Here is a 16,710-nt window from a genome sequence, read left to right as displayed (position 1 = left end):
GCAGTAAACACAATGCTATATAGTGTGGCTGAGCCGTGTACACAGAGTGGCAGTAAACACAATGCTATATAGTCTGCTATATAGTCACCCCGAACGGGGTGATGTTCTGCAGAACCCGAACAGTGGCAAACACTGTTCGCCCAACACTACTGGGAACGCAAATTTTAGTACCTAAACACACGATACAACATGTTTTCCGGGGTCGGACTCTGAGGCACATACAGATGGTCCCGATCATCATCCTCATCATACAACTCTTCTCCTGAGTCTGACCCACCCACCACCTCTGCCACCCCAACATCCCCAGACACAGACCCCTCATCGTCCTCAACATTAACTTGGGATGCTGGCCTGAGCCAGACCTCCTCCTCCACATCAGGCCCCATCATCTCCTCAATGGCAGCCCTCATTAATCGCTCTGGCGACGGACCGATGGACACAACATTCTCCTCCGGGGAGGGCTGCTGCTGACCACTGGCTGCTGGGGTGGATGTTATAGCTTGCGTGGGGCGTTGGCTGTTGCTGTTGTTGGGAGTGCTGCTCACAGCGGAGGTCTCTGAGGAACTCATGGTGAGCTCATATAGTGCAAACAAATTGGGTATAGGGAGCACAAGGCTGGTTATAAAAGATAATACAAAATCTTTATTAGATAAAGCTGCATATAGTGTAACACATACAAACCCCCTTTAAAAACAAGCAACTATGTCTGGCTTTGCAAAGCATCTGAAATGGGCCAGAAAACGTCCCTTCTGGAGTGCACTCCTATTCAAAAAAGGACTGACATGTCAGAGCATTTTGATCTTCAGGCCCATATGTACAGTATGCCAGGTTGGGCAGTAACCCATTGGTAGCACGAAGTCCTGCACCTTGAAGATTGCACCACCCGTGTGCTAAGGTATATAATGCACGCCTCTATGTGTGAACATATACACTCTCATTACAGACACCTATATGCGTGTCTAACCTCTTACTCCTTATTGCCCGCACTGGATAGACCAGAGACTCACGTGACCCGTCAGGACAGAGAACGCCCGCATGGAGGAAGCACCTCTATTTCAGCAGCGCCCATGGATTGGGGTCGCCCGTTGGCTTGGACTTGGGCAGATTGAATAGTCCCATCTGGTGTGCGGCGAAGGAGGAGGAAGAGAAGCGGAGGCAACGGGGAGCAAACAGCGCGGAGCGCGCTTCCGGGTAACGCCGTCCACGTGACGCGTTTCGTCACTCACACGTGACTTCCTCAGACGTGACGTCAGCGGCGTGGTTGCGCCTCTATATAGCCATGGCAACCACGCCTACTGCTTAATTCCATACAGGAAGTGGAAGTAATTAAAAATTGAACACCAATGCGTTACTTTTTGTAAACAAATGTTCTTTCCAAGCAAATAATCCGAGAGAGATAGCGATTTTGGGACATATAAATCACAGAAACACCTTTAAGTTCAGGTCTCCATTCAAGCCTTGCGGGGATAGACTCCCACATTCATATATCAATTTTGCCTTCTTCTGTAGGAGTTGTTTGTCAAAGTCACCCCTACGAGGGCTGATATTCAGCTTATATATCCCCATAAAGCGGAGTCCTGATGTGTTTCCATTGTGTACAGTCCTGAAATGTTGCGCAAGAGGGTTAAGTCTTTTTTTATCTATAGTAGTACTCCTAATATTGGCTAAATGTTCCCCGATTCGTGTGTTCAATGCTCGATAGGTTTTGCCAATGTAGATTAGATCACACGGACACCTGATCTGGTAAACAACTTTGGTTGATGTACATGATATATAGTCATTAACAGTAAAAAATCTGGAACGATCATGGTTGTAAAAGCGATTGCCAGTCTGTACAAATCTACACACATCACAATCCAGACACTTATGCATCCCCCTGTTTGATTTCTTTTTGGGGGACTTATCCCACCCAAATTAGCTGGAAACCAGGAGATCGCCCAAGTTGGTACACCTCCTGGCCGCCATGTGTGGGTAATCGCCCACAATTTCTGCCATAATGGGATCTCTTAACAAGAGATGCCAATATTTCTGCAAGATCTGTCGAATCTCAGTAAAGTGGGCGCCATAAGTTGTAACAACCCGGGAGACGACCTGTAACTTGGGGTCACCCGCTGATGGGACCCCCAGTGTCCCCGCAGATCTCTTTTTCAATAGGTCACTCCTATCACGGGCCAAGGCCCTATGATATGCAGAGATAACTATTCGATTGGGATACCCCCTTGCCAGCAACCTGCATCTCAAATCCCCTGCTTCAATATTGAAATCATTTATAGTTTTGCAGTTCCTACGTAATCGGAGGAACTGCCCAGTGGGAACCGCCCATTTTTGTGCAGGCAGATGAGAGCTAGTCGCTGACAAGAGGGTATTTCCAGCCGTGGGCTTCCTGTAAGTGCTGGTGACAAGAGAGTTACCCTGCTTTTTAATCAGAAGATCCAGAAAGGAGATTTCATTGGGGTCACAGACATATGTTAGGAAGATATTTCTATTGTTTGTATTTAAATCAGCGACAAAACAATCCAGTTCGTGTTGGCTGCCTCTCCACAGGACAAAGATGTCGTCCACATACCTTAACCATAGGGCCACGTGTTCCCGGTACCCAGGCCTGCCCCTCACCACCTCCTGCTCACAATATCCCAGGTGGGCGTTCTCTGTCCTGATCTGTAATGAGAGCGTATATGTTCACACATAGAGGCGTGCATTATATACCTTAGCACACGGGTGGTGCAATCTTCAAGGTGCAGGACTTCGTGCTACCAATGGGTTACTGCCCAACCTGGCATACTGTACATATGGGCCTGAAGATCAAAATGCTCTGACATGTCAGTCCTTTTTTGAATAGGAGTGCACTCCAGAAGGGACGTTTTCTGGCCCATTTCAGATGCTTTGCAAAGCCAGACATAGTTGCTTGTTTTTAAAGGGGGTTTGTATGTGTTACACTATATGCAGCTTTATCTAATAAAGATTTTGTATTATCTTTTATAACCAGCCTTGTGCTCCCTATACCCAATTTGTTTGCATCTTTGTACATTTATGGGTGAGACAGGCCAATAAGAGGTTTATGATATCCCGTACCCTACTTGTTTCCGAGCTCATATAGTGGTTGGCGGTGAGTGGAGTATTACTGATCCCAGCAATATACACACTGACTGGCAGAGTACGCAATGCTATATAGCAGGGGCGTAGCAATAGGGGGTGCAGAGGTAGCGACCGCATCGGGGCCCTTGGGCCAAAGGGGCCCCGAAAGGCCCTTCCTCAACTACAGTATTAGCTCTCTATTGGTCCTGTGTTCACAATAATCACTTCTATAGATACTTTGAATAGTGGTAATCATTAACAAACTGTTCCCCATCCCCTTCTTGCACCTCTGACACTGTAGTTGCCATTGGCAGGTTTTGGTGCACCGTACCAATTGTTATGTATAGAGTGCTTGGGGGGCCCCATTGTAAAACTTGCATCGGGGCCCACAGCTCCTTAGCTACGCCACTGCTATATAGTGTGGCTGAGTGGTGTACACAGAGTGGCAGTAAACACAATGCTATATAGTCTGGCTGAGCGGTGTACACAGAGTGGCAGTACACACAATGCTATATAGTCTGGCTGAGCGGTGTACACAGAGTGGCAGTACACACAATGCTATATAGTCTGGCTGAGCGGTGTACACAGAGTGGCAGTAAACAATGCTATATAGTGTGGCTGAGCCGTGTACACAGAGTGGCAGTAAACAATGCTATATAGTCTGGCTGAGCGGTGTACACAGAGTGGCAGTACACACAATGCTATATAGTCTGGCTGAGCGGTGTACACAGAGTGGCAGTAAACAATGCTATATAGTGTGGCTGAGCCGTGTACACAGAGTGGCAGTAAACAATGCTATATTTTATTATTATTATTATTATTATTATTATTATTATTATATAGTCTGGCTGAGCGGTGTACACAAAGTGGCAGTACACACAATGCTATATAGTCTGGCTGAGCGGTGTACACAGAGTGGCAGTAAACAATGCTATATAGTGTGGCTGAGCCGTGTACACAGAGTGGCAGTAAACAATGCTATATAGTCTGGCTGAGCGGTGTACACAAAGTGGCAGTACACACAATGCTATATAGTGTGGCTGAGCGGTGTACACAGAGTGGCAGTAAACAATGCTATATAGTGTGGCTGAGCCGTGTACACAGAGTGGCAGTAAACAATGCTATATAGTCTGGCTGAGCGGTGTACACAAAGTGGCAGTAAACAATGCTATATAGTCTGGCTGAGCGGTGTACACAGAGTGGCAGTACACACAATGCTATATAGTCTGGCTGAGCGGTGTACACAGAGTGGCAGTAAACAATGCTATATAGTGTGGCTGAGCGGTGTACACAGAGTGGCAGTAAACACAATGCTATATGGTCTGGCTGAGCGGTGTACACAGAGTGGCAGTACACACAATGCTATATAGTCTGACTGAGCGGTGTACACAGAGTGGCAGTACACACAATGCTATATAGTCTGGCTGAGCCGTGTACACAGAGTGGCAGTACACACAATGCTATATAGTCTGGCTGAGCCGTGTACACAGAGTGGCAGTACACACAATGCTATATAGTCTGGCTGAGCCGTGTACACAGAGTGGCAGTACACACAATGCTATATAGTCTGGCTGAGCCGTGTACACAGAGTGGCAGTAAACACAATGCTATATAGTCTGGCTGAGCGGTGTACACAGAGTGGCAGTAAACACAATGCTATATATAGTCTGGCTGAGCGAGGTACACCGTGGCAGTACACACAATGCTATATAGTCTGGCTGAGCGGTGTACACAGAGTGGCAGTAAACAATGCTATATATAGTGTGGCTGAGCGAGGTACACAGTGGCAGTAAACAATGCTATATATAGTGTGGCTGAGCGAGCGGTGTACTACTGTTCCCAGCAGCGACACACAATGACTGGGGGGACCCTGGCTAGCATGGCTGGAGCGCGAACTACCCTGCCTGCCTACCCAAAGCTAAACCCACAGAGAAATGGCGGAGATATGACGTGGTTCGGGTATTTATTTACCCGAACCACGTGACCGTTCAGCCAATCAGAGCGCGTTCGGGTCCGAACCACGTGACCCGTTCGGCCAATCACAGCGCTAGCCGAACGTTCGGGGAACGTTCGGCCATGCGCTCTTAGTTCGGCCATGCGGCCGAACGGTTTGGCCGAGCACCATCAGGTGTTCGGCCGAACTCGAACATCACCCGAACAGGGTGATGTTCTGCAGAACCCGAACAGTGGCGAACACTGTTCGCCCAACACTACCACTCTATACGTAACAATTGATACGGCGCACCAAATCCTGCCAAGGGCAACTACAGTGTCAGAGGTGCAAGAAAAGGATGGGAAACAGTTTGTTAATGATTATCACTATTCAAAGTATTATTATGAGCACAGGACCAATAGAGAGCTAATACTGTAGTTGAGGGAGGGCCCTTCGGGGCCCCTCTGGCCCAAGGGCCCCGATGCGGTCGCTACCTCTGCAACCCCTATTGCTACGCCCCTGTGACTTCCAAAGACATGAGGGGAAATAACAAAAAGGGGGAGTCAAGAGCTCAAGGGGGACACAGGCAAGTATCTGCTGTTATACGGCCAATACTCTGTCAGTGCAAAACATGCGGAGATCCATCAATCCAGGGAGCACCACACACAAAGTGTCATCAGAGGGAGCTGCAGGACAACCAGGAACCACGTGCGGATGCATTGCACTGTTCATTATCAGCTTTTGCTGTCCAGATGTACACTATGTATATACACAGGGCCGGATTTAGGCCAAGGCCGCCTAGGCCATGGCCTAGGGCACCACAGGAGCAAGGGCACCAAAGCAGCAGACTAAACTGATGCAGCATTTGCAAGCTTGCAAATGCTGCAATGCAGGGAGATTAGGTGAGCGCCTGACTGCGGTACTCTGCTGCTATCTGCCTGCATGCTCTCTGTGCACGTTTGCATTGTGGTGGGTGGCTATGGATTTGGGCAGCATTGGAGACGGAAAGGAAAAGGAAGCTTCTGCACTGGAGATGAGCGGGGAGATAGCTGCTGCTGTGTGAAGGTGAGCTGGCTACCTATACTGAAAGGGGGGGGGGGGAAGAGGGATTAAGGGAGTCATCTGGCTACCTATACTGGGGGGGGGGGTGATCAGGCTACCTATACTAGAGGGAAGGGGGGAGGGGTCACCTCGCTACCTATACTGAAGGGGGGCTACTGGTGACAGTGGCCTAGGGCGGTAAATAGAGTACAAATCCGGCCCTGCATATACAGGACTGAAGAAGGGTCGCTACAATCAGATACAAGTCAGTGTTGTCACCTCTAGTGTGTTCACTATATACATTGAAAGATTTTTTTCACTGATTGTGTCTCTTGCACTTTTTTGCATATATTTTTATTCTAGAGAATAAAAAACCCTTTTGTCGCTACACATCCTTGTATTTAAAGGGGAACTGAAGAGAGAGGTATATGGAGGCTGCCATGTTTATTTCCTTTTAAGCAATACCAGTTACCTGGCAGCCCTGCTGATCCTCTGCCTCTAATACTATTAGCCATAGCCCCTGAACAAGCATGCAGCAGATCAGGTGTTTCAGACTTTAAAGTCAGATCTGACAAGACTAGCTGCATGCTTGTTTCTGGTGTTATTCAGATACTACTACAGAGAAATAGTCCAGCAGGGCTGCCAGGCAACTGGTATTGCTTAAAGGAAATAAACATGATAGCCTCCATATACCTCTCTCTTCAGTTCCCCTTTAAGTGTTTTTGTTTGGTCCGGTGAGACACCACTAGAGTGAACCTCCAGACTAAAAAAAATCTACTCAGTAGCACTGAAAAGGCTTGGTGTTTCTTTAGCAGTGATTCCAGTGGGGGGGGGGGGGGGGGAGTGTAGCGCTGCCCTAGCCAATGTCTCTTTTTATTTTGGTTGTTCTCTACAAAGTTTCCTCCACTCAAGAATTTCTGCAGGTGTCCTTGTGTTTTGAGAAAGGGATTCTGTGCTTTGCACTTCTAACACAAATAAACAAATGCTATCTTCTCCTGCCACCTAATGGCCATGATTGATATTGCATCTTAACAAGCTCTGATTTTTTTCCATATACTGTACAGTACAGTGAACTCTGCAATATTATAGCAGCAACAGCTTCTTTCCCTGGACTAAAAGGCATATCTCCGATAAGTGGTAAGTGGAAGGGTGGATTACACCACAGAGGATAACCGTACATCTCCATAATCTGGATTTAAGCACTTGCAGGGATGGAGCTGTACTGACTGAGCACGGTAAGGAGTTCCAAAGGGTTAGAGCAGCATGATAGAATGTTTTGAATTGGACTGCAGGGATGACGACATTATTTGAGTTGATCTGAGGTTGTAGGAGGTCTGATGCAGCTGTGAAAATTTCTTCAGTTTGCCAGGGTATAAATTATGTAAAGACTATGAATCTCAGATCTGAGGCGCCCATACGCTAATGCACATTGGTACAAGGCACTGTGTATTGACCCGAGGAAGTGGGCTAGTACCCGTGAAACATGTTGCATACCTGTGTTTTGAATAAAAACTTAAATTTCCAGTTGAACTGGTGTCCTATCTTCTGGAGAAGTAAGAGAATATCTCTCTTTTTTATGAGTTTTATGCCAATAAAAAAACATTATTTAACACTCTGGGCGTCTCCACCTCCACAAATTTCCAGTAAGAAACCCTTTGGAGGTAATACTTTTACCCACAACTTTACCTAGAAGAGCGACTTCCCAGCATCCAGCAGGACCTGAGAAGGTTGTTGCAGGGATCTGGAACCAATCCTTGTGAGTATAAAACTACTGGATTTTCCGGCGTATAAGACGACTGGGCGTATAAGACGACCCCCCAACTTTTCCAGTTAAAATATAGAGTTTGGGATATACTCGCTGTATAAGACTACCCCTCTTCCAACGCACACCAAAGAAAAATTAAAAAACATCATATACTGGTGCTATGTATGAACAGATACTGGTGCAGTACTGTATGTGGCACCCAGTATATAACAGTATACAGGCGATTGACTGGTTGGATTGGTCAACTCTCCCTAAGCGGATTGCTCAGTTCTCCTTGTCTACCTGTTTATCGGAGCGGTATGGAAGAATAGATCACCCATAAAACACGCCTCTTTCACCCGTCTGGCCCACCCTTGTATCCTACCTCATTCTCCGCCTCTCAGATCTCGCACATGTGCGCCTGCGCCGCTGGCGATGTCTTTCTTCCATACACCAGGCATCCCAGACCTTGCAGCGCGAGCGGTGAGTTCCCCCCAGCATATGCGGCGAGCGCCAAATCTCCAGCACCTTGTAATTAATCATCAGCATGTCACGTACGCGCATCACGTACCAGCTTCACGTAAACATCAGCATGTCGCGAACGCGCATCACATATCACCCGGCATCACTGACACCCGGCGTATAAGACGACCCCCGACTTTTCAAAAGATTTTCAAAGGTTAAAAAACAGTCTTATACGCCAGAAAATTCATCTACTTACAATAACCCCTAAACTAACGATACTGCACCATTGGGCTCCTGGCCTCTCTCTCTGCTTACCACCTAGGTGTTCCGGGACTGCAAGCCTACTACAGGAAACACCGAAACCTTTCTATAATGTTTTATCAGTTCTTTGATTTGGTGTTCTATAGCTGCTGCTTTGAGGGTGAAGTGGATGGTCTGACCACAGTACTGGTTAGTAAGCAATGTCCCCTATTGTCACGCAATATTATTGTTATGCATTGCTATAACACTACAAAGATTTATACCAGTCTATGCACTTTACACTCAGATACCCCCACCATGTCATATACTATTATTGTTATACACTAGCAGATATGTCCCGGTTAGGCTCAGCATTGGTCGGAGAGTGGGAAAGGGACTGAAGCAAAGGTTAGTGGGCAAATAATGTCATTGATGGTTGAGGGGGTAGGCAGAGCCGGATCATCCACAAGGAAAACCTAGGCAGTTGCCTAGGGCCTAGAGAGTCTAGGGGCCTGGCAGATGCTATGCTCCCCCTCCCCAGGCTGTCTTGCCTAGGGTCCCATTTTATGGTGGTTGGAAATATAGATTGTAGCAAAGGAAGGTAAGACAGAGGCATGATGGGATTTGTAGTTTTGTCACAGCTGGAGCGCCAAGGTTAGCCATCACTACAATATATTACATTAATCAGGATACCCAATTTTATGCTACGTATCCTGGATTAAGACTTGGAAACACTTCCTGTATTTATTGCTGTATAGTGATGGTCCTGTCAAGGAGAACTCATGGAGAACCGAGGCGTAGCGTGGGGCGGGCAAGAGAGGATATATGTCCCCAGGCGCAGCACTGTGAGGGCGCGTGAGAGAGGCAGCTCACTGGCCGCCTGAAGTGGTCCTGCTTCTCTCCTCCCTCTGCAACAGCACAAGAATCACCGGCTCCAACGTTCCAGCGACGGATGACGTCATCTCTCTGCAGCGCGCCCAGCATCTTCTCCTTGGTAACGGCGGAGTCTCTTGTCACATGATGCCGCTGTTACCAAGGAGAGGACACTGGGCGCGCTGCAGAGGAGAGATGACATCATTACTGGAACGTTGGAGCTGGTGAGTCTTCTGCTGTTAGCAGGGAGCGAAGGGAGAGAGAGATTAACAGGGGCACAGCTGTCTATAGGGATGGAGGGGGGCACATCTAGCTACCTTGGGGGGGGAGGGAGAAGGCACATCTAGCTACCTATAGGGGGGAGGGGGAAGGCACATCTAGCCATGTATAAATGGGGGGGGGGGCACATCTAACTATCTATGGGGAGAGTTATTATTGTATATTTATATCGCTCTGACATCTTTTGCGGCACTGTACAGAGTATATATTGTCGTGTCACTTAACTATCCCTCAGAGGGGCTCACAATTTAAGCATCTTAACTTTTATTTTTCAATCAATTCAGGCGAACTTTAAAAACATCTTAGGTCCTTTTACACCAAAAATCGCGATCGACACTTCAAACGCACTGCAATGCCAATTCCAATATTCACCATTTAAAACGAGCACGTTTCAAGTGGCGATTTGCGGTGGGTATTGAGAAAAAATCAATATAGGCCACCCCCCCCCCCCCCAAAAAAAAACGCACAGGTGGAAAAGAGATGAACATGTTAATCGTGACGCCTTTGCAATTGCAGGAAAAGAGCAAGCTCAATCAGTGAACAATAAATAATAATACAGCGTGACAAAACAGAGTGCAAAACAACAAAGCACAATAAAGAACATCATGTTGCCGGAGCTCGCAGTGTACAAAGCTACATGAATTTCCAGCAATAATAATGTAATTCAATTAACTAAGCAGGCAAGGAGATAAAAATAGAACACTCCTTCATAAAACAGCATGGAGGGATATCTAAAGCAATCCTCCATAAAACAGCCTATGTCTGGCCACGCTTAGCGGACTCGGGCATGAGTCACACACCCGTCAACTGGAAAAGGTACGCATTTCCATCTTTACCGCAATACCTTCTAATGGAAAAACACCAAGAGTGTCCAGGAAACGTAGCATGCTGTCAGTTTATTTAAACTAGAGCTCAGAAACAGATTAGATGTGAATGAGCTGATTGATTCACCTAACCGCATTCAGGTATACAAGATTTCTCACGTGCCTCACTCATCCTCTGGAATCCCTTTCCACAACACATCCGCCACTCTCCAACCTTTGAAATCTTTAAACGCTCCTTCAAAACTCACTTTTTTTCAATAAGCATATGCTCTAACTTAGGCCATTCCCCCCCCTGTTCTCTGGCTGTTGTACTCACTAGAAAGCATGAAAACACACTACCTCTAGGAAAACATATTTTTATACTACCCCACCTCTTGCCCCTCCCTTCCTTTAGATTGTAAGGGCGGGGCTCTCTCACCCTTTTGTTTCTTGGAATTTGTCATACATTTTATTCATCATGCTACATTTGTCACTTTAATTACCAAGTAATTAAGGGTACTAAGGGTAACAATGGTTAATTTACATATATTCAGCAGTGTTGCCCTGGGAGACATCTCAAGCTCACTCCAACCTGAATTATCGGAAATTCTTTCTGTTTTAGGAAAGCAAACTTTTGTTTTTCTTAGCATCTTAGTAAGGGGGCTTTTAGGACCATTGTAGTCCCTCACACACTCCAATGAGTTCTGGGTCACCATGAGCTTGCTGGTTAGTCTGTAATTACCAATTCTGTATTTTGCACCAGTGTCTATAGATGGTGTATATACCATCATCTGTATTATTTTGTACCCCATGTTTGTTTCTTACTTTGTTCAGCACCACTGAATATGTTGGTGCATTATAAACCAACAATAATAATTGATTAACAAGGTTTATGGGCAAGGGATTTACATGACAGGACCTATATGCACAGATGACCCGGGCCGGCACCCAAGACTCCGCCCTCCATGAACCTACAAACCCCCACCGAACTGCACTGCAAGTGGGCTGGCTCTCCCAGCTGTCACTCCTCCCTTACTTCCCTTGCCTGTCATAGTCAGCTACAGGTGCCTCCATTTGAAGGGAGATCTTGTCTGTGGAATGCTGACACCTGGGTGAGTAACCTCTTATTTACACTCTGCTCAGGAATCTGCATAGCAAAGGATAAAGGGAGGCACTAGGGGAGGGAAGTGGTCCCCTTTCCATCATCAGGCGCCTGTAGGCACGTGCCAACAGTGCCTTATGGCAAATCCAGCCCTGTTTGTGGGTGCTAATGTCTTTCTAGATTGCAGAAAAACGTGGAAAAAAACGCACATAATGCGAATGGGGCCTTCCTCCAAAATCATCCCACATACAGTACTTGATTTATTATTACAGTAGAATCCTTTTATAGTAGACTCCGAGGGACCGGGAAAAGTAGTTTACTGTATTAGAAGTTTGCTATATCAGAAATTGTCATTTTTAAGTACATAAAGTTTCCTATAGTTCTGAGCATGCAGTACAACATGTTCTATGTCCATTATGTACCCAGATCTGGCTAGTGGTTGCAAAGCTGCCTTCACACTGAGGTGCATGGAGTGTACACACTGCACATCTAGGGGGACTACATGGTCCAGCATGCCCAGTCACTGACAGACAGCCTAGACAAACGAAGAGTGTCTCCTGGCCCCAGGGGATATACGGTACATCTGCCTAGCTTTATACCATGCATTTTAGCAGACAATTTGGCCACAAGGAGATAATTTCACACAGTCAGCGGCGTAGCAATAGGGGCTGCAGATGTCTCGGCCACAGGGGCCCCGTAGGGCCCTCCCTGAACCGCAGTATTAGCTCTTTATTGGTCCTGTGCTTATAATGATCACTTCTATAAATGCTTCGAATGATAATTATCATTAACAAGCTGCTCCCCATCCCCTTCTTGCACCTCTGACACTGTAGTTGCCATTAGCAGGGATTGCTATGTATAGAGTGCTTGAGGGTAATCAGTAACAAGCTGTTCCCCCCCCCCCCCTCCCTTCTTGCACCTCTGACACTGTAGCTGCCATTGGCTGGGATTGCTATGTATAGAGTGCTTGGGGGTAATCAGTAACAAGCTGCTCCCCATCCCCTTCTTGCACCTCTGACACTGTAGTTACCATTGGCAGGGATTGTTATGTATAGAGTGCTTGGGGGTAATCAGTAACAAGCTGTTCCCCATCCTCTTCTTGCACCTCTGACACTGTAGTTACCATTGGCAGGGATTGCTATGTATAGAGTGCTTGGGGGTAATCAGTAACAAGCTGTTCCCCATCCTCTTCTTGCACCTCTGACACTGTAGTTGCCATTGGCAGGGATTGCTATGTATAGAGTACTTGGGGGTAATCAGTAACAAGCTGCTCCCCCTCCCCTTCTTGCACCTCTGACTCTGTAGTTGCCATTGGCAGGGATTGCTATGTATAGAGTGCTTGGGGGTAATCAGTAACAAGCTGCTCCCCATCCTCTTCTTGCACCTCTGACACTGTAGTTGCCATTGGCAGGGATTGCTATGTATAGAGTGCTTGGGGGTAATCAGTAACAAGCTGCTCCCCATCCCCTTCTTGCACCTCTGACACTGTAGTTGCCATTGGCAGGGATTGCTATGTATAGAGTGCTTGGGGGTAATCAGTAACAAGCTGCTCCCCATCCCCTTCTTGCACCTCTGACACTGTAGCTGCCATTGGCTGGGATTGCTATGTATAGAGTGCTTGGGGGTAATCAGTAACAAGCTGCTCCCCATCCCCTTCTTGCACCTCTGACACTGTAGTTGCCATTGGCAGGGATTGCTATTTATAGAGTGCTTGGGGGTAATCAGTAACAAGCTGCTCCCCATCCCCTTCTTGCACCTCTGACACTGTAGTTGCCATTGGCAGGGATTGCTATGTATAGAGTGCTTGGGGGTAATCAGTAACAAGCTGCTCCCCATCCCCTTCTTGCTCCTCTGACACTGCAGTTGCCATTGGCAGGGATTGCTATGTATAGAGTGCTTGGGGGTAATCAGTAACAAGCTGCTCCCCATCCCCTTCTTGCACCTCTGACACTGTAGCTACCATTGGCCGGGATTGCTATGTATAGAGTGCTTGGGGGTAATCAGTAACAAGCTGCTCCCCATCCCCTTCTTGCACCTCTGACACTGTAGTTACCATTGGCAGGGATTCATTGGCAGGGATTGCTATGTATAGAGTGCTTGGGGGTAATCAGTAACAAGCTGTTCCCCATCCCCTTCTTGCACCTCTGACACTGTAGTTGCCATTGGCAGGGATTGCTATGTATAGAGTGCTTGGGGGTAATCGGTAACAAGCTGTTCCCCATCCCCCTCTTGCACCTCTGACACTGTAGTTGCCATTGGCAGGGATTGCTATGTATAGAGTGCTTGGGGGTAATCGGTAACAAGCTGCTCCCCATCCCCTTCTTGCACATCTGACACTGTAGTTGCCATTGGCAGGGATTGCTATGTATAGAGTGCTTGGGGGTAATCAGTAACAAGCTGCTCCCCATCCCCTTCTTGCACCTCTGACACTGTAGTTGCCATTGGCAGGGATTGCTATGTATAGAGTGCTTGGGGGTAATCAGTAACAAGCTGCTCCCCATCCCCTTCTTGCACCTCTGACACTGTAGTTGCCATTGGCAGGGATTGCTATGTATAGAGTGCTGGGGGGTAATCAGTAACAAGCTGCTCCCCATCCCCTTCTTGCACCTCTGACACTGTAGTTGCCATTGGCTGGGATTGCTATGTATAGAGTGCTTGGGGGTAATCAGTAACAAGCTGCTGACCATCCCCTTCTTGCACCTCTGACACTGTAGTTGCCATTGGCAGGTTTTGGTGCGCCATATCAATTGTTATGTATAGAGTGCTTAGGGGGGCCCCAATGTAAAACTCGCACCGGGGCCCACAGCTCCTTAGCTGTGCCACTGCACACAGGTTATGGCAACAAATGACAGATAGCTGTTACAAGGATGCACATTTGGTGGACTAAACGTTCTAGCATACGTTAGGGTGCATAGCCAGGCAACACTCATCCTAGGCTCCCACAGACTAAAGCTACGTACACACATGCGACAACGATCGTTCATTGTGAGGGCAACTCTAGCTACTTAATGTTGAGGGTACGTCTGGCTACCTATGATGAGCAAGGGAAGTAAGGGAGAAGTGACAGCTGAGACAGCCAGCACGTTTTCGGGGTGGTTCAGCTGGGTTTTGTAGATTCTTAGGGCCTGATTCACAAAGCGGTGCAAACTTTTTTGCGGACCTTTGCGCGCGCAAAGTGCCGCGATTCGCGCGATTGCGGACTTTTGCGCGCGCAATTGCCGCGATTTGCACGAATTGCGGCACTTTGCGCGCGCAAAAGTCTGCAAAAAAGTTTGCACCGCTTTGTGAATCAGGCCCTTAGATGGCAAAGTCTAAGGTGTCAGGACATCTGTGCCTATAGGCTCCTCTGAGGAAAATCCGGGCCTGATTGGGAACAGTATTAGACTTATATCTCTGCTCCTAATGTTTTATTTCTTAGCTGTACTACACATGCAAATAAATTACATTATATATATCAGCTGTGCCCAACCTAAGGCCCGCGGGCCATTTGTGGCCCGCGAAGCCGACTTTTGTGGCCCTCGGAATGGTCCTGAGAAGGAGGATCGGGGATTGTGTCATACTACGTGATAGGTTTGCATAGTTTACTCGCATTCTCTGCACTAGCGCTGTGATAGTTAGAGACCCTCATCCATTGGTTGCTGCAGGAACCACCCTCCAATAGGAATCAGCCTTATTCCTATTGGAGGGAGGTTCCTGCAGCAACCAATGGGTGAGGGTCTCTAACTATCACAGCACTACTGCAGAGAATGTGAGGCGGAGAACCCGAGTACGCTGTGTAAACCTATGACGCAATCCCTGATCCTCCTCCTCAGCATGGATTCTTGCTTCGGCTTTCCTCACGTGCTCCGGCTCTCCCAGATGCTTTGCCACTGCTCCGGCCTCATCTCAGGGGACAGTATGACATCACACCATACCAGCCGGTCAAGCTGTAAAAAACTTGTTCCACACTGACCTTCTCCAGTGGCTAGGCCGCAGCAACTAACCGAGACCCAGTCTTTTGCTGAATAGTAGGCTTCAACTCCCCGCACCTCACACAGCATTTGTGCTGGGAGGGGGGATCAGCCAGAAAGCCTCTGCACTTACACCCAGGTACCCCAGAAAATGGGCATCAAATGATGAGTACAACAATTATTGGTTTGCCATTCTCTTTCCTTTTCCAACACCATGTTAACTGTTACTGGAAAAATGTTAATGGATTTATATTTTAATTTTATATGTATGTGTTTCGGCCCGCTAAATCTATCTTGATAGGAAGTACGGCCCTCGGGCAAAAAAAGGTTGGGCACCACTGATATATATCATCATTTTTTTCGCTTCAGTGTCTCTTTAAGCCTGGAATAGAATTAAAAAAACAATTTTACTCACCCGGAGCTTCTACCAGCCCCCTGCAGCTGTCCCGTGCGCTCACAGTCATGATCGGATCCTCCTGTCCCTGCCGGCAGCCTGTGTTATTTTCGGCAACAGACCTGGCCAAGCGTCTGCTTCTTCGTGTTCCAGTCCACAATAGCGTCCTGCGCCTGCGTGGATCCGTGAGTGACTGCGAGGGCACGGGACAGGTGCAGGGGACTGGTAGAAGCCTCAGGTGAGTAAAACTGATTTTTTTTTTTATTTCAGGCCTAAGCATCCTTTTAAATTGGTAAATATTCATATAACAAATTACAGCAAAATAAGAAACAATAGGAGGAGGCCCCTGACCTTGAGAGCTCACAATCCATGACTACCAGGCATGTGATGGACATATTTACGTTACCTCAAATACACAAGGGGGAAAACCCAGATGTCCACCGTGGAGATGCTCCATAAGATGCCGGCGAGCCCAGCTTCATGCAAATGTAAATGAAATTGTACGCCGCTCGGAATTCAGCTAATTAAATGCACTTCCTGCCTTTTTATAGGCTCAACTCCAAGCTGCGTATCATTTGCATGAAATTTGCTTTCAAGACTGAATGCTTAGTATTTAATTGGCCATTTCTGATCCACAGCCAGCTACATTGAGTGCAGGTCATCTCGGCACTGGGCAGTTCGGCTCAGGGCGAATGACAGCTCTCCCTGCTGCTGACCCGAATTACCGATACGCAGGGCACGCAGCATGGCATTGCTGCTATGACGGCGTCCAGCTTCGGTGCTCAGAGCCGCGCGCCGAGACGAACTGCTT

The 16,710-nt window shown here is 47.5% G+C and overlaps 1 protein-coding gene across 2 annotated transcripts in view; it reads right to left on the bottom strand.

Annotated features, from left to right (window-relative positions):
- STOM (stomatin) overlaps positions 1-16,020 on the bottom strand; it is a 155,006-nt gene extending 138,986 nt beyond the window's left edge. The window contains exon 1 of one of the 2 annotated variants that reach the window (XM_068249041.1): positions 15,921-16,020. In XM_068249041.1, coding sequence (XP_068105142.1) covers positions 15,921-15,969 — 49 coding nt within the window. In that variant the 5' untranslated portion in view covers positions 15,970-16,020. The remainder of the gene's footprint in view (positions 1-15,920) is intronic. The other variant, XM_068249043.1, reaches the window with a different exon arrangement.
- Between the last annotated feature and the right edge of the window lie 690 nt (positions 16,021-16,710).

This window comes from Hyperolius riggenbachi, chromosome 8, assembly GCF_040937935.1.
Source record: "Hyperolius riggenbachi isolate aHypRig1 chromosome 8, aHypRig1.pri, whole genome shotgun sequence".
NCBI lineage: Eukaryota > Metazoa > Chordata > Amphibia > Anura > Hyperoliidae > Hyperolius > Hyperolius riggenbachi.
This window is presented reverse-complemented; position numbering and strand designations above follow the sequence as displayed.